Genomic DNA, 24016 nt, shown 5'->3' on the forward strand with positions numbered 1-24016 from the left:
AATACATGTGTAAAAAGTGTAATACAGTAGGATGAATATGTTATTTTCAAGAGACATCCAAAAAGTGAATTTTCAATAATACTTGATTTGAATCTGTTTTGTACTGATTTGCCTCTTTCTTCTCAAAGAGTATGGAAAGGTATTCTTAGTTAATTAAAGATTCATATTTGCTGACTCTGATTAATCAATGTTTTCTGGTGCCAAAGAATTATTTAAATAATTCTCACATTTCGTTTATCTTCGAATATTTACCGGTTGTGTAAGATTTTATTATAAGCAAATTTTCAAAAGCAATATATTTTTAAGACATGTTAGAACTGAAACTCAACCAATTAAACTGCAAATAAAGAGGCCCACTGCTCTCTGTGACCTCACACAAATCAGATCATCAATCAAAATCTCAATTCCTTCTGTAAAAACTGGAATATATGCTTGGCCTCCAACTAGAATCTCAATAAAGAACTATGGAGATTTGATTTTATTGAATAAAATCATTTTTATAAGTATAACCTTGATATTTCAAAAATTTAATTGGCTCCAGAGTTTAGAGTTGACATTACACTGACCCTATGACTGCCCTTATGTCACCCATTGCTTCAGAAGCTTCTCTGTCTAAAGTCCACAAAAACTGTTTCAACAACCATGCCATTTAATGTTGGCTTGAAATTGCAAATACTTTCTCTCACTAATCACAAAGCCATATCCAGAAATATTCATTAGTAATTGTATTTGCATCTATTAAATGTAGATTAAGAGGATCTTATTTTAACGAGATCTTATTTACCAACTAATTAAAATGAAAATTTATTACAAGTATGAAAATAATTAACTTAGAATTATTAAAGTAACGTAGTTCTTCTGGTTGTAAGAAAACAATACAATCATTTTCTCCCACTCAATGGGCCTTGTTTGAAACAGCTACTTATATATCAGTCATTGTTGTTAATTTCACATTTTTACCTACTCTTTATTTTCCCAGATATTGAAATTCTGGTGTTACTGATTTCATAAAACTCTTTTAAAGACAAAGTCACTGTGTGTCAAAAACAGTTGTTTAAGCATTCACTTCTGACAGCTCTGCTCTTGATACTTTCCACAGTAGCAGCTGGGAGAGCATCTGACCATCAGTCATGTATTTCTCTGTTGTACTTTCTTTTTCCACTCAAAGTATAAGTTCTGCAACAAGCATTATCCCACAACCTTTTTTCTCATGTTTAATAAATGTGACCCTCTATACAATAACCAACCAACAAACAAAATCCTATTCTCTTTATAGAGCAGGGGAGAGTTATTACATTATTTCCTTCACGTAGTGGTTGATGCTGTCTCGATGTTATTGTTTTGTCAAATGGCAGTAAAATAAAGAAGAAAATAAAGCTTCTTCAGGCATGATCGTTTGCCATTAGCAAACAAACAAAATCTTAACTTGGAAATATAACGTTCAGAAAGCACTAATACAGCTGACTATATATTTCTACCTCAAACATTTTCAAAGATAACTTCATTCTTTCCATTCTTACACTAAAAAGAAAATCTGTTGTTTTAAGATAAAAGAGCCACAAAAATCCAAGACTTAATCTCTGCTTCAGGCTAATGACAAAAAAATATTTTTCATTTTTAGTTCACATCCTGAAAAAATTCCCTTGGTGGACAATGTTCTGAACTAGATTCTGAGAGGCAAATACATTTTCTTCACTTAAGTTTTTCAGGATGACAAAGGAGAGAAGAGAGAAGAAGGGGTCAAAAAAGAAATAAAAAAGTTATCCTAAAATAGATCAGCTTCAAATGTTAGAACACTTTTTAGTACATTGAGCAACTTCAAACTTCAAATTTTATACTATACATAAATATTTGAATGACATAACACCTTATCCTGGTATATCAAGAATTAAAATGGTCTCATATTTATTTCTAATCATATCACTGAACTGCTACTGTTTTCTGGGCTGCAAATGAATGATTTATTCATAATAGTGTGACACAGTCCTGTATGATTGATTGGTATAAAATAGAAAGAGACTTTGTCCTCAGCAAAAGCTTAGAACAGGGGCTGTCCAGTGCGTGCTGTCTGTCCATCTACAGCTAGCCGGCTCAATTACTGCTTGCCCTTCTGGTAAGAGACTCAATGGATTTTTCACAGCATAATTTCCACTCTACAAGAAATTATGAATCTCAATTGACTCTGTTTTAAGACATTTCTAGATTCCAATCCATTACAGTACAATGACTTCACCTTATCTTAGACTTTTCAGAATCTCATGATGATTTTTCAAGTTCCAAGAAAAAAAAAAAGGTAGGCAGGCAAAGTACTCCTTAATTTTCGTGTTTTTTTTTTTTTTTTTACAGAAGAAAACACAACTATTAAAAAATAATGATGGCATAGAAATCTTTCAGATTGTATATACCTTAAAGCTCTTCCTTTTCTTTGCTTTTTCCTCCCATTTCAATAATTAGGCCAGGGAAGGAAGAAAGGAATTTCTAGTCCAGTGGTCATGTTCCACATCTTATCATTTTGTTGCTGTTTTTCCTCTAGCCAAATAGCTCCATTAATCAGCAGGAAAAATATGCAGCAAACTATCTATACATTCTAATATTATTCCCAATGGATAACTGTGAATTAGAAAGTTGCTTCTGAAAGAACTTCTGTTACATTAAAGAACTATGGTGGCATGCCACAAATCTCAGAGCAGTATTGGTGTTACTTTGCGTTAGTTCGTGTTTTGGTTATAACTAAGCATATGGCAAATTTAATGAATTTACTTAATGAATGGGTATTCATTTAAAAACTCTCTTTCTGTATAGCTTAAGTCTTACTTCCAGAGTAGTTAAATTCAATCTGAGACATATTTTTACCTAGATAATTTTACTTAATTTTCCTACTTGAGTGTTGTGACTAATTCCTAACAAAATAAAAACAGACAATCCACTATGGATATTTTATATTAATGACACACTTTAGCTTCATACACCTATTTCTACTGATTGCTGTATTTACTTGGCTTCAGGAAGTTGACCCTTTGATTACACTGATTCTAATAATTCCAGTTATTTTGATAAGTATCACATGGATAATGCTTTGTATTACTCTACATGCAATGCTAAAATAATCATTCATTTGATTATATGAAACTTAGTTTAAATCTTAAACTATGCATTTTAAGGATTTTGAAATAATGAAAATACTGAACCCTCAGTTTTTTCTCAAATTCAATTCATATGAATCCTGATTCTATTACTGAATATTTAATCCAGATAATCTATATGACACACATGTAAAAGAACAGTTGTATGAGTAATAGTTTATTCTATATATATGCCATTGTGTGGTAGTTATACAAATAGGTGGCAGATCTCTAGTTCACATTAATATTTTAGCTACAAAACCAATAATGAACAAAAATTACTGGTAAGTGAAGAACATTTTATGTGAAAACTCAATCTGCATATTAACAATATATAGATATAATAGAGATTCATAAGTCTTAGACAGAATTGAAGTCATGACTAATCCCAATAATAACCATTTCCCACTCTATATTTGCATATAAAATAAGTTGCAATTCCTTGGCACCATTAATCTTTTCTTCTTAAGCAAAAATAATTTATTATTAATTTAAATATTTAAAAAATAAAAATAGAAATTACTTCTGAAAATGCAAATTATTTAAACAGACAGCAATTGCTACACATCCCAAAGGAGGGTTTTAACTTTGCTAATTTTTAAAAAATAAGAGTATAAAACAACTTATACAAAAAAGCTATGTCAAAATAAGATTTGCTCTGAAATAAGGCTTGTACAGGCTCTGCTCTGAAACTTAGATATACCTAACTACTGTACCTTAACATCAGTAGATATAAGGCATTTGTAAACATTTCATATTTGACAATAATTCAGCTACAAACACACTCAAAAAACATGGTTTTAACTTTAGCACTCAGTATTTTGAAATATATCCCCAAGTAAGTTTTGTTTTCCTCCCTGACCTATGCCAATCTAGGGCCTTGTTAAACCATTTCAATATACTAAATTTTAGACAACAGACTTTCTATCTAGTCAGGAGTGGTAACAGCAAAAAGATAAGTAATGCTGGAAATCTGGTAGCAATACCAAGTTTGATCCAACCATAAATATGCTGTTTACAGTTACAGTGTTTTAGGCCATCAGAGAAAATGAATCCTGATGGCTATAAGGAAATTATGTACCTCCCCAGGAGATAACTTATTTCATTCTAACCAACACTGCCATTAGGAAGAAAACTGGCAGGCACAAACTCCTGGAAAATGGCTGCAGGTGCCCCAGACTTTATAGACACATAGCGAAAAGTAGAGAAAACTGGCTTTTGCAGATGAAAGGCCTCAGAGGACCTCTGTCAACAGACATCTTATAATTACAGAAGGATTAAAATGAAAGTAAGCACCTTTGTTAGTAGGTACTTCTGCTGGTAGAAATGGCACCAACACAATTGGGTCAATAATCTGAGCATTTCTTCCTATATGTGTTTGGACCTATGGTAAGCTACAACAAAGAATGAAAAGTGTGGATCAGAAAGGATAGATCCACTTAAGGATCAGGGGTATACAAGAAGCCTGGGAACACAATATCTACTACTTCTCCATTCCCCTTAGAAACAAAATCAAACCACATAAGAACCCTTCAAGTTCTAGTGAGCAACAAGACAAAAATGTTATTATTTTAAAGTGCTAATAAATTCTAGATATCAACAACTTTGAATACTCTGAACCACAAGAATCTGTTGTAATGGGTACCATTTATGCATCTAGCACGAAGATTGGATTTTAAGATGCTTTGATCAGATCTCAGATGGTTGATCAATTCTGTCTGTTATTTGTTTTTCTGAAGATCTTTCTGTGCTAATGTCTGAAAAGAAAACATACAATAATTATTTATCTTAATATTTAATATTAATATTTATATTTCCTTATATTTATAAGGAAAATTAAATTCTTAATGAAAGAATTACATAAAATTTACCTAAATTTAGCAGAATAGTAACTCTGGGCATTTCTGAATTATATTTTTGAAATGTTTTATTAAAAATATAAATTCAAATATCACCTATTAGAACATTTTGAGCAAAAAAAATTTACTGAAAATAAACATGAAATAAAATGTATCAAATTAAAATTTAAAAGTATATTTTAACATACTTTAAAGCTATGTATGTCTTCTATTAAATTAGATCATGGAAAATACTGTGTTCATTTTATAAACAACCAAAGTAAGAGGTTAAAGCAATTTAAAGTGCTCCTACACAATTAGAAAATAAGTTTCTAATAATTGAATCCAAGGTTTTTCAGATCATAAAAATATGTAATAAGAAAGTTTTAGAATCAAATATAATAAAAGTATAATTTATGCCTATCAAAAACAAAAAGCTTTTAAGCATTATGATACTTAAACTCCTTCAGTGCATTAATTCTCTAATAACAGTTTCAGTGAAGGAAATGTTGCAAGGTCAGATCTGATTTTTTTTAACTTAGTTTGAAATTGTACATATTCTCTTTGAATATAATTTGTTTTATGTAGTACCAACTCCTCAGGAACTGAAAACACTTCATGGATTTATATCCTGACTTTAGTTTTGTTTATTATTAATTTTTGTTTTTTGCAGAGGGACAAAGCACTAGTTCAATGATATGAATACCAGTAAAATCATTGTTACCAGTAGATAAAATAATACTAATAAAATAATAATAATAAAATAATCAACGATGGCTTACCAATTCCAAAAATTCTATTTCTGTTTGGAGAGCTTCATAAACACTTTCCAAGTCATCTTCCTTATAAAGTTCTAATTCTTTTTTAAGTCTATTTTAAAAGTAAAAATTCACCCTATTAGTTCAATAATACATTGTTTTATAAATTTTTATTGCATAGAGAGTGGCAGGTTTGTAGCTTCTATAATCAGAATTTCAAGTTAAAACCAAAGAATTTGGAAATTTCAATTATCTAAAATTCAATAAACACTATATAAAATTTTTTTTTTTTTTTTTTTTCTTGAGACAGAGTCTCGCTTTGTTGCCTAGGCTAGAGTGAGTGCCATGGCGTCAGCCTAGCTCACAGCAACCTCAAACTCCTGGGCTCAAGCGATCCTACTGCCTCAGCCTCCCAAGTAGCTGGGACTACAGGCATTCGCCACCATGCCCGGCTAATTTTTTTTTTATATATATTAGTTGGCCAATTAGTTTCTTTCTATTTATAGTAGAGACGGGGTCTCGCTCTTGCTCAGGCTGGTTTCGAACTCCCGACCTCGAGCAATCCACCCGCCTCAGCCTCCCAGAGAGCTAGGATTACAGGCGTGAGCCACCGCGCCCGGCTTATATAAAATTTTGAGAAAGAAATCTTTCATAAGGAAAAATAAGGTATACCGAATAAATAATAGACACTTAATAATATATGAAAATTAAAAGAGCAACATGGGTTCCTGGGAAAAAACAATAGCACTATTAATATGTCTAAAGACCTCTGTTTTAGTCCTGGCTATTAATAAGCTGAATAAACTTGGGTAAAACATTTAGCTTCTTTGATTCTCACCTGAAAACTACTATAATTCTTATCTTCAATCCTTTGTGTGTAATGTGTCTTTATATCCTTTCTTTCTATGCCTTCGTTCATGATTTTATCTTTATCTTTGTTTTTCAGAAGTTCAAATATGATGTGTATACATGTTTGCTTTTTTTCTTTTCTTTTCTTTTTTAATGCTGCTTGGGGCTCTCTGAGCTTCTTGTATTTGTGCTTTAGAGTATTTCATTATTATTTCATTATTTTTGGCCAGGCATGGTGGCTCACACCTGCAATCCCAGCACTTTGGGAGACCAAGGTGGGAGGATCACTTGAGGGTAGGAGTTTGAGATCAGCCTCAGCAATATAGTGAGACCTTTTCTGCACAAAAATTTTTTTAAAAACTTAGCCAGTCATGGTGACAGGAGGATTGCTTGGGCCCAAGAGTTCCAGGCTCCAGTGAGCTATGATCAGGCCATTGCACTCCAGTCTAAGTAACAAAGGGAGACCCTATCTTAAAAAAAAAAAAAAGGAAAAAGAAATATGTTTATCCATTTATTTATGTAATAAGAAACATAGGAAGGAGAGACCAGAAACTAGTGAAAATGGTTACTTATAGCAGTGAGTGAAAATGCAGTGGAATAGATACAAAATAGAATGAAAATCCCCTGGGTGTGTTTTTTATATACTTTTGATTATGCTGATGTCTTACATATTCATCAAATAAGATTTAATCAATGAAGCTGAGGAAAAGAATCCTAAAATTTGACACAAAAGAATACTTGAGCTAAAGAGAAACAAATAAACCTAACCACATTTCAAATTTATAATCACAGAGAAAAATAAAAAGTAATTAATTTGAGTAATATTTGAACACAGTAGTCTATACACCTTCAGTGGGATATGTAGTAAGACAATAAGAATTACAAAGTAGGTTTGTTATTAGTGGAGGCATAAAGCTAGTAATTCTAAAATTATTTTGTGATATTTTTAGGATTTAGGAATGTGCTAATGGGAGTATAAATTGGTTTAATCGTTCTGGAAAATAGTCTGTTGTTATCTTGTGAAGTTTAACATTAACATACCCTACACTCAGCAATTCCAACAGGCATATATCCTAGTGAAACTCTTGCACATGTGCACCAACCTGTGGACATTAGCACTGCCTGTGATAGCAAAAGGCTGGAAACAACCCAAATGTCCATTAAAAAGAGAAAAAATTGTGGTATATTCACATATCTACACTCACCAACATAGGCAAATCTTAGAAACAACGTTGAATAAAAAATAAGTCCCAGACAGTATGATACCATTTACAAAATTCAAAAACAATAAAAAATAACCAATAGATTGTTCGAGCATACATATATATGATAGATTATATTAATATATAAATATATGGCATAAATTAAAATAATTATATAATGCAGTAAAGAAAATTACATGTTAGTCAAAAAATGAATCAAATAAGTTATGTAACACACATGTACAAGAAGAAGAAATATAACAAAGGACATTAATGACAACTGAGGTAAGGAAGGGAGCATGGGATAAAAGAGGAGCCATAGCTAATGTAAGCTATTGGTCATATTCTAGTTTAGTTCCAGGTGCTCATTGTACTTCAGAAAGTACATAGGGTTTACATATATTATTTTAAGATCAACTAGGAAAGAAAAATATAATACTGATAATAAGGATGGATGGGGCAGCAATATCCTATACAGTCATGTCCCACTTAACAACAGGGATACATTCTGAGAAATGCATCATTAGGCGATTTCATCATTGTGCAAACATAAAGTGTACTCACACAAACCTAGATGATGTAGCCTACTAAACACCTAGGTGTTTAGTAGGTATATGGTATTGCTCCCAGGTTACAAACCTGTACAGTGTGTTACCTGTACTGAATACTATAGGCAATGATAACACAATGGTAAGTATTTGTGTATCTAAACATAGAAAAGGTAGAGTAAGAGTATGGTATTATAATCTTATGGACCATGGTCATCTATGAGGTCCACTATTGACTGAAATGTCATTATATAGTGCATACCTGTAAATGTGAAGTTCATTGTGTTCTGAACTTTTAGGAATTTAATAGTAAGTAGGAATTCTAAAGAAATGCCTAATTAGGAGAGAGAACAAGCTATTAATTTTGAGCCTTAGATGTTTATATATGCATAAAAAATCTTTTAATAAATATTTTTAAAGAGTAAGTGGAAGGTTAAGTGCAGAGTTGCAATATACTGTGTATGCTGCTATTAAAAAGTACATAAGACTTCATTTTAATATATTTATATTTTTCAAATAAAATAATAGAGATCTTTCTTCCCACCACTTGCCCATGTTCCTCTTCAGTTCAGATGGACTACAGATTCTGTAAGATCTTTCATTTCCATCAGAACTGGGTGGTGACCACTCTCCCTTTTATTTACCTAATAATAAGAATGAATGACTACTGAAATTAAGGAGGGCATTCAGAGCAAATTATAGGAAGTATTTTTCTATTCAGCATATAATCAAACTGTAGAATTTAGATCTGCACTTAAAGAAAAGATTGCTGTTGCTAGCTTTAAAAGGCTAGATGATAATGATATGAATATTAATACATTTGCAGCTAGCCAAAGCAATATAATGGTAAGCAGATCTCACGCTTCAGTGCATAGACTGATTGCCCACAGGAGTCAAGAAGGACTTCCCTCACCCACTGCACAATAACTAAGGGCAGTTTGCATTGGTTATTGTCACCTTTCTCTGAATCATCAAATAATGACCAGGATGAGCCAACATTGCTACTTAGTTTAAACAAAACTTATGTTCCATGTATTTTTATGATTTCCTACACCATTCTAATTTATTTTTGCAGTTACCTCTCAGAGGCATAAAAAACCTTAACTAACAGCATACTCTTTTTAGCTGTAGAACTGTACACAGCTACTATTTCAGTTGAAAGGACAAATTTCACCCAAAGTCTTAGTACTCAAACTCAAATGCTATTAAAATTTAGGTATATTTCATTGCAGTCTTTAGTTTCCATTTAATAGTGATTATATAATTTTGCTTCCGAGTTTTTATTTTTTTTAATGCTATATACATTTCCCCCAGCTAACTATGCATGCCAATTAATTCCATTTAAGGTAAATATGTAGTAGTCCAAATGGTTAACCACAGTTGACTTAATCATTCATTTATGGTAGAGCATTTTGGCTGTTCCCATTTTTTTCACCATAAACGATATTACTATGAATACCTTTGTACATAAAGCTTCTTCTGTACTTAGAATTGTTTTCCTTAAGGTAGAGCTCATGAGTGGATTTATTGGGTCAAATGACATAAACATTTTTTAAGATGCTTTCAATAATTTATATACGTTAAAATATATTCCAAACATGTATATGCAATATCTACTGCTACAAGCAGTGTATGTATCATCTCTTTACCACACCCTTGCCAATTTTGACTATGGTCATTTAATTTGTATTATTACATCAATGACACCAATGAATTTAGAAAATAGTCACTGTAATGCTGTAGAGGGCTTGTATAATAAACAAAATTATTTCAAAATCTAGGGGACAAATCTAGGGTACATTTATATCAGAATATAACTTTTAAAATAATCGATTGAGTCTACCATCAAAATTTCCCCTGTATTTACTTACAAGCTTTAATAACTATGGTATGTGCCAAGAATTCACAAAATAGGGGATCTCTATTAGCTTGGAGGCTACATAATCAATGCTGTAGAGACACTTCTGTTAGTGAATAAATGATGAGGTTTTCCCAGAAAAGATGCAGAGTCAACAGAAATATCCAACAAAATACATTGTTAAGAATGATCCTGGAATTAAATGGAGATTTTCATATTTCATAAATGTTAAAAGAGATAATATGGATTTGGTATAGATATATAATTATTTGACTAGTATTTTACAGAAACTTTAGAACTGAGATTTTGTTATACCTGTCCACTTTGAGTTAATTCTTGTTGAAAACAAAGATTGAAGTAAATATAGACTACTTTCTAAACGTCTAACAATTCCTATTACTCTACTAAATGATGCTCATTCTGTTAATAAATAATGTTACAGAAACACTTATGAAATCATTTAAGGATACATTTATAAAACTGTCTAATTGTGAATATTTAGAAACTGTCTCATACATCCATTAATGGAAGAACCATTACATAAATGTGGCATCTCCATACAATGGCATTAAGAAGAATTAAGTTGATCAGTAAAAATTAATGTGGGAAGTATCTATATTTTGCTAAGCAATAAAGCAAACTGCAGACCAGTAAGTGTGATCCTATGACCCCATTTTTGCTAAACACACAGACACACACATGCATGTATGTATACATGCACAAATACAGACACAGAGAAACAGATAAACCCTGACTGGTTACACACCAAACTGAACAATGGTCCCACCTAGGGGGCCTCAAACCAAGCTGATGAGAAGGGAGAATTTGGCATTTTATATCTTTGTAGTGTTTGAAGTTTTTATTCCATCAATATAGCCTACTGTCATCCTCTAAATATATATACATATTCGGTAAAATTAAAAATGTGTTTGTGTGTATCTTTTAAAGAGGTTGAAAGTGTTTTAATACCACAATGCATTTATGCCTTCATATAAATCTAAGGACCATCAAAGTGCCCTCTATGACCAACTTAACTGAATGACTTTTTCACTGAAGAGGCCACTGCACTGCTTTACTACTTCACATTAATGCATTTAAAGTATCTCAGCAGCAGGTATATATTAACTTTTGTGCAGTTTACATTGCAAATATGCTCTTCACAAAACCAAACTATCTTTAAGTGCTCAGAATGAAAATCTCATTTTGTTGACTTTGCAGATTTATTTCTGAAACAAGCTTCCTGTTGCACTATACAAGCACAAATATTGGTTATACAAGATGTATAACCATGCCAGAAAGAAGTTTTGTGACTAAAGAAAATGCTTGAAATGTTTAAAGTTCTCTATTATGTTACTATCTGGAGGAAATAAAAAATCATGATCAAGAACTGTATTTTGGTAACCCTGGGGTTGGGTAATAATAATAAAAAAATAGATTTAGGGAGCTTAAGGGCGCCCAATATATAACACTCTTCTTTCCTGTCCGAAATATGATCAATTAAAAAATAAGGGAGGCAGAAGGGAGGCAAAAATATCTCATTTACTACTGATACAGGAGATACTGAAACTATGGCTTATATCTGCAGGCAAAGGTTTTCTAGTATTGAACTCCAGAATTAGACTAACTTAACTCACACCATTAAAGGTAGTAGTGGAGCCTGAAAGCTTTCTCTCATGGAATCCTGCCACTATAAAACTTAAGGGATAGATGAGCAGAATGGAACAAACTGAGGCAGGCCAGGTTCCCAAGAGATGGGGAAACAGAAGGGGCTGGGCCCCACATGGCCCAGTTTACCCTCTCACACTCCCTAACTGGGCTGAGTTACTCCTCCTCACTTCAGGATAAGGGGGTCAGGGGCTTAGGGGAGGCCAGAATGGTTAAACTAGCAAAGCTTTTTCCATATTGAAGAAAAAATCAGTAGTGAAAGTAATTCCATTTCAAAGTGGGACTATCTCAGTGGTTAGAATATACCATGTCTTTGCAGGTAACACTGAAAATAAATATAGAACTTTTATCATTTTGGTAGTGAAAATTCAATTATATGTAGATAAATTACTGGAGCAAATACTTACTGAACACAATATACCCTTGACTGTACTAGATGCAGAGACTGAAAGATGAATAAGAAGTGTAGGGGTTCCCAGTCTGGTGGGATAGACTGATACACATAGCTCTCATAGAATGTGATTAATGATATAGCATATTTAAATACATTCTCTATAAACATAGAAAACTGAACAGTAAAGTGTTCACAATTTATTGTATTCATTTATTCCTCTATTTATTTATTTAACATCTATTGTATGACAAGCTCTGTACATAAGTATTAGACCATAAGTATACAACGGTGAGCAAAATAGACAAAATCCTTCCTCTTATTGAGCATACGGTGGAGAGGGGCATTAACAAAATAAATACCTAAATATGTAATTAAAAAATGGAATATGTGCTATAAAGGAAAAAATAGAGGGTGCTGTTAAGGAAAATACCAGAGGTTACTTTATTTATTTATTTATTTATTTTCTGTAACCACTGTGATCAATAGAGGTTATACAATTTAGATCACAGGGAAGGAAGGTAGGGGGACTTCTCTGAAGAATTATTTCAATGAGACCTAAGGACGGTGTATGTCCCACCATGTAGGAGATAGGCAGAGTGGCAAACATAATTTCAAGAGAAGTCAAGGCAGGTATGAAGGTCTTTAGGTGGAAGAAAGCTTGGAGTGTTTGTAGGATAAGAGTGGGGAGGAGATCATGGTTGAAGATAACATCAGAGAGGTGGTCAGAGGTCATACTGTGAAGAATCATGTAGGCCACATTAAGGACTTAAGGTTCAATTATGTTCATTATGAAGCCACTGGATGACTTTAGCAAGGGGAATGACATGATTCAATTCACAATGGATTGGAGGGTGTAAGAGTGGGAGGGGGGCAAAAAAGAGACTCTTACTGAGATCTAGATGAGAGAGGGTGGTGGCTAGAACTTGGGTAGAAGCAATGGACATAGAGAAGTAGAAAGGTTCAATAAATATTTTGGAGGTAAAAGCAACAAAACTTGGTGGTGGATTGGGATAGGGTGAGGATGGTGAGATTGGTGAATATGTCAAAAATGCCTGCTACATTTCAGACTTAAATAACAACCCAGAAAAAATGACATGTGAGCTGGGCCTTGAAGACTATGTTAAATTTTAGCTGATGAAGAAAGACACAGGTATAAAGGCCTGTTGCGTATTTGGAATATCACAAATCATACTTTGATGGACTAGTAGTATAGGGTACCCAGGAAGACAGTGGCTAGGCACAGATCCTGAAGGCCCTTGAACATGTGATAAGGGTTTTTGTTTTTATTTGTTTACTTAATCAGAGCATCATCATTTCAGATCTATTTTTATATTAGACTGTTGGGAATTCAGGATGGGAGATTAAGGAAGAGGGATTAGGGACAAATCGTCTAGAGGTGATGATCAAAACCATTGAACAAGGTGATATAGCTCACGGAAAGTAGAAAGTAAGAAGACAATCAAATCAGTGATTAACCTTTAGGGAGTCTTGGCACTTAAAGAACAGGCAGAAGGAGAAATGAGAAAGCAGCTCAAAAGGCACAGAATCCTCATGGACAGTATGAAATAAAAATGAAATCATAAGTAGTTACAGCTAATAATTATAGAGCATTTGCTGTGTGCAAAGCACTGCTCTAAGGACTTTATATTGTCTTAGTCCATTTTGTGTTGCTATAAAGAAATACTGGGTAATTTACAAAGCAAAGAGTTTTATTTAGCTCATGGTTATGCGTGCTGTACAAGAAGTATGGTGTCAGCATCTGCTCCGCTTCTGGTGAGGGCTTTTGTGCAGGCTCATGTGAAGAAGGACCAAACCTGATGGGTGTCCTGGCTTTATAACAACCCACTCACACAGGAACTAATTCATTTGGCCAATTACCAATCCAGTCTCACAAGAGGGAGAACTCACCCACTACCACAAGAAAAGCACCAACCTTCATGAAGGTTCATCTCTGTGATTCAAACACCATCACTAGGCTTCACCTCCCAACACTGCCACATTGGGGATCAAATTTCAACATGTGATTTTATGGGGACAAACAAACCATATCCAAACCACAACATATATATTAAATAATTTGTATTTTACCATAATCTTGTGAGGTAGGTACTATTATTAACCTCATTTTATGGATGTAGAGACTGAGGCAAAGACAAGTTCAATGCTTGTCTGTGCCCACTAAAAATAATAAGATACAGAGCTAGGATTCAGAAGGGTTTATAATTTTAATCATTATGCTTATTGCCTCTAAAAATTCTGATCTTAATTATTTCTGTCCTTCCTAGACTGTATGAAAAAATCAGCTTAGTCATAGTTACACAAAACTTCAGGTGACTTCTGATGAATTTAATCAGACCTCTGGATTAAGTGTTAATCATAGCAACATTTTACAAATTAACTGCTTTACTGTGTAGTAGTTAATAATCTCACACTCTTCAAAACAGAATCTTTTAAATAAACAACATATTTATAAATATGTAAGGATTACTTAAAGCAGAGACCATTAAACCACTGTGAACCACTGGTTCTCTACATTAATGTATAACATCAAGATAGAGTCCAACAAATAATCTGAGCCCTGAAGACTAATTTTTTTAAAAAAAAACAACCATAATCATTATAAAAGAATTTCAAAATACAAACAAAATAAAATGTATTAAAATTGTCCAATTACTAAAAGTAGAAAAAATAAGCACATAAAGATGAACCAATATTAAAGTTTTCTTTTATAATTGCTTTCTTAATGGTTAAAGTTTAATAAAAGTAGAAGTAAATGATAACAACCTTAAAATAAAACTGGTATTAAACTGGACTCTATTTTAATCCCCCTTCCTCAGCCCCAGGTGATATTTGGCAATGTTTGGAGACATTTTTGTTGTCACAACTAGGAAGTGGGTGGGGTGCTACTGGCATCTAGTGGGTAGAAACCAGGATGCTACTAAACATCTTGCAATGCAGAGGACAGCCCCCTCACCACAAAGAATAATCTGACCTAAAATGTCAACAATGCCAAGTTTGAGAAATTCTGGTATAAAACTAACATCCACTCTAGTAAAGATCAAACCTGAAATTTCAAGAAAAATGCAACTATTATAGAATTTAGTATGCATTTGAACACAGAGATGAAAAAGACTACTCTCCAAAATTTAAGGATAAAATCAACTTAATTTTGGCCTTTATGATGAAGTTGAATAAATACCATATAATTTCTTGCCATGATTAGCTTTATGTTATTGCACTAATCGTAAGACTGATATAGTCCTCTTTCCTAAAATCTTTACACCCAGTACTTTGATTTTGTTCTTTACACATGGGAAAACTCTTATGAAACACAGTAATAGGAGAATTAAGTACATGTATCAATGAATTAAAAGTGGAAATCGATAAATACTGACATATCATTTAATAACTGTTAATATGCAATGAATGGACTACGCACATGGACTGATGTTTCTTTCTATCCAAACTTATTCTATCACCATTTGTGAAGCAAAAAGCACTAATAGACTTTGTGTGTTTAATTTTAACCCAGGGCAAATTTTTATAACTGAATGATAAACCCTCAAAACTGGAGTTGGTATGGGAAGCCCTTACGCTATTAACTATAATGATACCAGTGGGCATCACCATTGTTAAAAGTGTAAAAAAAAATCAATGAGCAGATTGTCATTACAGAAACTCATTTTGCATCACACATATCACCCAAGAGATTGATATTTTATTCTTGTAAAACTTAACATAAAAATAAATTGCAAATATTTTCTCACAATCTACTAAAATTATGGCCTAAAGCAATACATTGCTAATATGAAGCATTTGTTCAGCTCTAGTGGACATATTTCCTATGTGATTTATGTGAAAGAAGGCTTCATTTACTTTGTCAAAGATTCAGTAATTGGGTTCCTTTTCTTATATGAAGCCTAGAAAGTATAGAAACTTCTTTAAAATTAAGCCAGCAAATATAACACTGAATTATTAATAAATTAATAGTCAAATTTAAAACCTTGAGGTCACCACTCCTTGTGTTTATGACTATTATAATTTCAAACATCAGCCATTATTTCATTTTCCAAATGTATAAAAAGCATCTAAATATTCCATATAGAAATTACATTTTCATTTTTCAGGAGTAAAATCAGCATAACAAATTTCAAGTAAAAAAGATTGTGATTTATTTTCCCCTGGAATCTAAAAGATTAAAAATAATCTCAATTATTTACCACCCCCAAAATTAAATTTAGGAATAACAGAAAGGAAAGTCGTCTTGTCTACTGGGATGTGAATAACACTGAGGCCATGAGGTATAAGAAAAGGGACCTAATCAAATTAAAAAGCTTCTGCACAGCCAAGGAAACTATCACAAGAGCAATCAGACAACCTACAGAATGAGAGAAAATATTCATATGCTACACATTCTATAAAGGGCTGATACCTAGCATCTACATAGAACATAGGAAAATCAGCAAGAAAAAATCAACCCTACCAAAAAGTGGGCAAAGGATATGAACAGGAACTTTTCAAAAGAAGATAGACTAATGGCCAACAAACATATGAAAAAGTGCTCAACATCTCTAATCATCAGGGGAATGCAAGTCAAACCACAATGAGATATCACTTATCTTCACTGAGAATGGCCTTTATCAAAAAGTCCCAAAACAATGTTGACATGGATGAGGAGAGATAGGAACACTCATACACTGTTGGTGGGACTGCAAACTAGTACCTCTGTGGAAAGTAATATGAAGATACCCCAAAGAGCTACAAGAACTACCATTTGACCCAGCAATCCCCTTACTGGGCATCTACCCAAAGGAACACATTCTATAAAAAGGAAGACATTCTATAAAAAAGACATCTGCACCAGAATGTGTATAGCAGCACAATTCACAATTGCAAAGATGTGGAAACAACCCAAGTGCCCATAGTACGTGTGTGGATTAATAAAATGTGGTATATATGTACCATGGAGTTCTATTCAGCCACCAAAAACAATGGTGATCTAGCACCTCTTGTATTATCCTGGATAGAGCTGGAGCCCATTCTAAGTATCCCAAGAATGGAAAAAGAAGTACCATATGTACTCACCATTAAATTGCTATTAACTGACTTAACTGACCAACATTTAAATGCATAATAGTAGTTAACATTCATCAGGTGTCGGGCAGGTGGGAGGGGGGAGGAGGGGATGGGTAAATCCACACCTAATGGATGCAGTGCATGCTGTCTGGGGTATGGGCATGCTTGCAGCTTGTCTGAGGGATGGGCATGCTTGTTAGGTGATGCAAAGGCAATTTATGTAACCAGTGTTTGTACCCCTGTAACACTCTGAAATAAAATAAAAAAATCTATGCACTCAGCTTTACCCTAAAATCTATTTAACTTGAAAAATTACCAGATTTTATACCAAAGTATAATATAATAGGCAGCTCTTACCTTAAGCATTCTGCATCATTTTGAGGCTTTTTATTGATTTTTATTTTTTCTGCCTCTAGGTATTTGGTAGTACAAATGGATTCCTTTTCTTCATCTTCAAAAGCTAAACAGTTAAAAAATTCTTACAATCTTTTAAAAATCAAACATAAATGTTTTCTTATTCACTCATAAGAACAATACTCAAATTTTTGGTGCCTGCATGTAAAATGTACATAATAATGATTTTTATTTTCTACTTTAACATAGCAACTAAAGGAACACAAAAGATCTTAACAAAATTTGTGACATTAAAAATACAAGCTTTAACACTGATATATGTTTTATCTATTTCTTATACCAATAATAGCATTATATTCCAACAGGTTAATACATTTTAAAATAATGATATGACCCTATTATCTGTATATAACTATATTTATTGGCAAAATAAACTAACTCATGAAGGTAATACCTTTAAGTTTTCTCTGGAGAGTAAATAATTCTTGTAGCAATTCACTCTTTTGTTTTTGGAGTTCATTTAATGGGTCACTGTCACGTTCCATTGACTTCATTTCTAGAAACAAATAGCATAAAAAATAAAATAATTATTAATAGGAATAAATTTAATCAAGGATGTAAAAGATATGTACACTGAAAACTACAAAACACTGATGAAAGATTTGAAGACAACACAAATAAATGGAAAGATATCCATGTTATGGATTGAAGAATCAATATTGTTAAAATGTCCATACTACCCAAAACAATATACAGATTCAACACAATCCCCATCAAAATTCCAATGGTATTCATAACCGAAATAGAAAAAAAACCACACCTAAAAAATCTAGAAAAAAATAAACAAACAAAAAACTATATTTTAAGTATTTAGAGTCTGCCTTAAATATGTCAGCAATTATTAACTTTTCCTTATGTAGTAAAAATTTAAGCAGCTTATGGTCAATTTTAAGCCCCAACTGGCTTCCCTTGGCCACCTAAGAATTATTTTTAAAAAATTGACCAGCACTTATTAATTACCACTGATTAATAAGATGGAAAAAGATAAGTTAGTTGATGGTTAGGCAACCAAAAGAAAATTCAAAATATGTAATATCACTAAGTAAAATAAACTTCCTTGTGAGATAATAATAAAACTCTCTCCTTTGTAACAAAAGCGTATTTAAAATAACATTGCATAGTACTAACTATATGGCTACAGGCTTTCACAATATTGCTAATACTGCTCTTCAACTAAAATATCCTTCCTCCCTTTATTCCCACAACGAATTCCTATTCATCCCTTAAGACTCATCTTCTAAATTTTCAAATATTTTTTCTCTTCTGCCCTACCTTCTGGAACCCCAATTACACATTTATTAAACTGCTTGATGCTATTCCACATGTCCCTGAGGAGCTCTTTGGTTTTCTGAAGTCTTTTATTTCCCTCTGTGTTTCAGTTTTTAAAGCTATCTCTTCAAGTTCACTGACCTTTTTTCCTGTAGTCTCTGATCTGCTGTTAATCCCTTCCAGGGAATTGTTCATATCAGATATTGTATTTTCTAGTCTCTAGAGTTCCTTTGGTTCTTTTTACAAAACAATTTTAATTGAAATATAATTCACATACTATATAATTCACCCTTTTAAAGGATAAAATTCAGTGGGCTTTAGTATAGTCACAGATGTGTGCATCCATTACCACTATATAATTTTGGAACATCTTATCACCCCAAAACAAAACTCCATACCCATTAGTAGTCACTCCCAATTTCCTCCAGTTCCCCCAGACCTAGACAAACACAAATCTACCTTCTGAATATATGGATTTGCCTATTCTGGACATTTCACAAAAACTGAATTGAATAATATGTGGTCTTTTGTCTGACTTTTTTCACTTAGCATAATAATTGCAAGGACTACCCTTGTTGTAGCATGTATTGGTATTTCATTCTTTTTATTTCTAAATAAAATGCCATTGTATAGATATGTTATATTTCATTTTTGTATACATCAGTTGATAGACATTTCAGTTGTTTCCACTTTTTGGCTACTAGGAATAATGCTGCTATAAATATTCATGCAAGTCATGCGTCATTTAACAATAGGGATACATTCTGAGAAACGTGTCCTCAGGTGATTTTGTCATTGTGTGAACATCAAAGAGTATACTTACACAAACCTAAATGGTATAGCTTACCACACCACCAATAGCCTATTGCTCCTAGGCTACAAACTTGTATGGCATGTTACTATGCTGAATACTGTAGACAATTTGAACACAATGGTAAATATTTGTATTTCTACACATATCTAGACATAGAAAAGGTACAGAAAAATACAGTATAAAAGATAAAAAATGGTACAGCTATATAGGGTACTTAACCATGAATGGAGCTGGTAAGACAGGATGTTGCTCTGCGTGAGTCAGTGAGTGGTGAGTGAATATGAAGGCCTAGAACATTACTGTCCATTACTATAGACTTTATATAAAACATTGTACACTTAGACTACACTAAATTTATAAGAAATATTTTTCTTTCTTCAATATAAATAAACTTTAGCTTACCATAAGTTTTTTAATTATAAGCTTTTAATTTTTTTAACTTTTTAACTTTTTTTAATAATACCCAGCTTAAAACACAAAACATGTTGTACACCTATACAAAAATATTTTTTCTTTATATCCTTAGTCTATAAGCATTTCTATATTTTTAAAATTATTCATTTATTTTTTTACTTTTTAATATTTTTTGTTCAAAATTAAGACACAAAGACACACATTAGCCTAGGCTTCATAACCTTGCCAACACTATTATTATCCACCTTTATTACAGCCACATTAGTGGTATCTCATTGTGATCTTGATTTACATTTCCCTGATGACTAAAGATCCTGAGTGTCTTTTTATGTGGCTATTTATCTTTTTTGGGAAAATGTTTAGTTCTTACATGTAGGTCTTTGATTTGTTTTAGTAATTTTTGTGTGTGGTATGAGGTAGATGTTCATATTCATTCTTTTGCATGTGGATATCCAGTTATCTTTGCATCATTATTTAAAAGGACCCTTCTTTTCCCATTGAATTTTCTTGGCATCCTTGTGACCATAGATGTATGTGTTCTGGACTCTTAATTATATTCCATTGATCTATATGCTTATCCTTATGCCAGTATCATACTATCTAGACTACTATAGTTTTGTAGTAGGTTTGAAATTAAAGTGTTAGTCCTTCAATGCTTCTTTTTTCAAGATTGTTTTGGCTATTGTGGGTCCTTTGCATTTCAAAATGAATTTTAGCGTCAGTATGTCTATTTTTTAAAAATCCAGCTGGGATTTTGATGGGAACTGCATTGAATCTATAGATCACTTTTGAGAGTATTGCCATTTTAACTATATTAAGTTTTCCGAATCATAAGCACAGATGTCTTCCCATTTACTTAGTTCCTTAATTTCCTTCAACAATGTTTTTTGTAGTTTTTGGTATTTTTGCAGTTTTGCACTTTTGTTGTATGCATTCCTAAGTATTTTATCAAATTGAAGTCCTTTTATCCCTAGTTTATTGAATGTTTTTCTCATGAAAGGGTGTTGGATCTTGTCAAATTCTTTTTCTGTGTCTTTGATTATTTTTTATGTCTTCCATTTAGCTCCTCATTATGTCCATGTTCTTGAATATATTTATTATAAGAATTAAAAAATTCTTTTTCTTCTATTTGTATCATCTCTATTATTTCTGGGGTTTCTACTGAGCCAATTTCCTCCTTTCTGTGAGTTATAATTTGCTGCTTCTTTACATTTCTAGTGATTTTTGATTGGCTACAAGATATTGTTATTACTATTTTGTTGAATGAATTTGCTATTTTCCCCTAAAGCATGTTGATGTTTGTTTTAGCAGGCAGTTAAGTTACTTATGGATTAGGTTCAAGTCTTGTTTATAAAATTTTCTTTAGGGTGCATCTAGAAGAGCATTTACTCTAAAGCTAATTTAATCTTACTATTAAGGTAGGACTCTTCTACTTAATGAAATATTTCTGTTATGATGCGATGGAACATGAATGTCTCCCAGTCCCACAGGAGCTCTTAAAATTGTTCATTTGTTGGTCTCCAGTAGTTTTTCTTTGCTCAGCCCAGTGGAGTTTCTCCTTAGTATGTACAGGTTAATATACATCCAAAGGCTCAAGAGGACCTTTATACAAATTCCTAGAGCTTTTTCTATATGTAGATCTGTCCTCTCAAGTACATTATCCTGAATATTCTAGTTGACTTGGTCTCCCTGGACTCTAATCATTGTGTCCTCAACTTAGTCAGACTACTTTGCATTGCTTAAGTTCCTACTCCCAGTGCTACTGTCCAAAAACTGCATCCAGGTAGTAAAGCTGCAGCAATCAGGGCTGACCTCATTTGTTTCCCTTCTCTCAGGGATCACAGTTCTGCACTAATTCTTGCCCTCAATATCCAAAAGTAATTTTTCATATTGTTTTCTCCAGTCTTCTAGTTGTTTGTGATAGGGGGTGAATTTCATAAAATTACTACTCATGATCATAAGAGGAAGTTTTCCACATAATATTTAAATTATCCTTTTACTACATGTTCCTCTTCCACGTTAGACTATAAGCTCATTGAAAACAGGAACTATGCCTCATTCATCATTAAATTCCAATTCTTGTAGTGCCTGGCATAATATATACAGAGCACATTGTAATTACTCAAGAAAATGTGTTGACCTGAGTAAAAATAATTTATATAATTGGCTTTAAGTATTTTTTGTTATTCACAATGTCTTTGTCCACTACTGTAGGTAGTTAAAAGTGGACAATTCTAAAAAGAAAATTAATAGGCTCACATTTGTGCTTCTGCTCCTTAAATAAATGAAATTTTAAAATATAAATATAACTACATGCCAATAATTAAGAGAGATATTCCAGGATACCATAACATAATCTTTAAGAGATTAAAATACATACAATATTTTATTCATTATTAATTAATTTATCAGACATTCTATGATAAAATATCATTATAAAATTTAGGCATGAATAATGGAGAAGTTTTGGATTTTAATATTTCTGAAGTATATTATTTTTCTTAGTCCTGATCCTTTAGGATAAGTGGGAAAGACATACTGAAGATTCATTCTTTGAAGAAAAAATAAAACAATGTGTCAATTCCCTATTAAGCTTATATAATAGAATCAATATTTCATGGTAATAACTTTCCCCCACTTTACTATTGTCTTTTTATTTTATTATTATTTTTATTTACTGCTTTATTGAGGTATAATTGATGTGGTGATCACTTTAATTTCTTCAACTGCCTAAAACCTACCATGTTCTACTTCTTCACAAATATATAATGAATACTAATTATTATATACTTTTAATTGCTTAGGTCAAAGTCAACCTTAACACCTCTCTCTCTTATACCCCATATCTAGTCCATCATGAAATTGTTTGCCTAACTTCCAACCCTACCCCTCATCTATCCTTCATTTCTTCCTTTCTCCTTTTTCCTTTCTTTTTTCATTCTTTCCTTGCTTCCTTCCTTCCATTTTCTTTTCTTCCTTCCTTTCCTTCCTCCCTTCCCTCCTTCCTTCCTTTATGTCTCCCTTACTGTAATGTAGGCTCCATAAGGGCAGGGTTTTTTTTTCTTCTTTTTCTGGTCACTACAGTACACCAATACCTATAACAATGCCTGACACAAAAAAGTACACAATAAGTGTTATTAAATAAATGAGTAAAAGAATGTACTAAGAACATTTCTGAAATATATTTATGAGCAAAATATACTTCCTGTCTCTGTGAAAGTTTATACTTTAGTGGGGAGAGAGACATAAATAAAATAATAATAGAAGCATGTAATCACAATGATTTGAAGAAAAAGTAGAGAGCAATGAGAGAGTATAACCAGAGGAACTGACTTAATATGAGATTGGGAGGGTGGAGGATCAGAGAAGGATTTCCTAAGAAAGACATTTGAGCTGAGATCAGAATAATGACTGAGTTGACTAGATAAAGGATAAGAAAAGTATTCCAAATAGAACATTTTCAAAGGTCCTGAGGCAGGAGGAAGCATGGCACAATCTAGGAAACAAAGAGGCTAGTAGGCCATTAGCACAAAGAAGCTGCTGGAGAGGAACTGGGTTGCGCATGGATGGCAAAACATGCTGAGAAGCCTGGTTTGCTATGTTTATCGTGATATTTTTAAATAGAACATATCGATTAAGAAGCACAATAGAATAATACAGTACTAATAATATATTTTTAAAATATATGGATGTTACTTCTTTGGCAACCTCAAGGAGGGTGAAAAGAATCCAACTCTGGGGTTGAAAAATAATAGATCAAAGATGTTTTGTGGTGGAAAAAAACTCCACTGAATA

At 32.6% G+C, this 24016-nt stretch overlaps 1 protein-coding gene across 1 annotated transcript in view; it reads right to left on the reverse strand.

Annotated features, from left to right (window-relative positions):
• Nucleotides 1–4540: 4540 nt before the first annotated feature.
• CCDC172 (coiled-coil domain containing 172) overlaps nt 4541–24016 on the reverse strand; it is a 48240-nt gene continuing 28764 nt past the window's right edge. The window contains exons 5-8 of the mRNA XM_012774727.2: nt 18119–18220; nt 17668–17770; nt 5743–5830; nt 4541–4879 (exon numbers count right to left, since the gene is read on the reverse strand). Of these exons, the coding sequence (XP_012630181.1) occupies nt 4844–4879; nt 5743–5830; nt 17668–17770; nt 18119–18220 (329 nt within the window). The 3' untranslated portion in view covers nt 4541–4843. The remainder of the gene's footprint in view (nt 4880–5742; nt 5831–17667; nt 17771–18118; nt 18221–24016) is intronic.

Source organism: Microcebus murinus, chromosome 14 (assembly GCF_040939455.1).
Source record: "Microcebus murinus isolate Inina chromosome 14, M.murinus_Inina_mat1.0, whole genome shotgun sequence".
NCBI lineage: Eukaryota > Metazoa > Chordata > Mammalia > Primates > Cheirogaleidae > Microcebus > Microcebus murinus.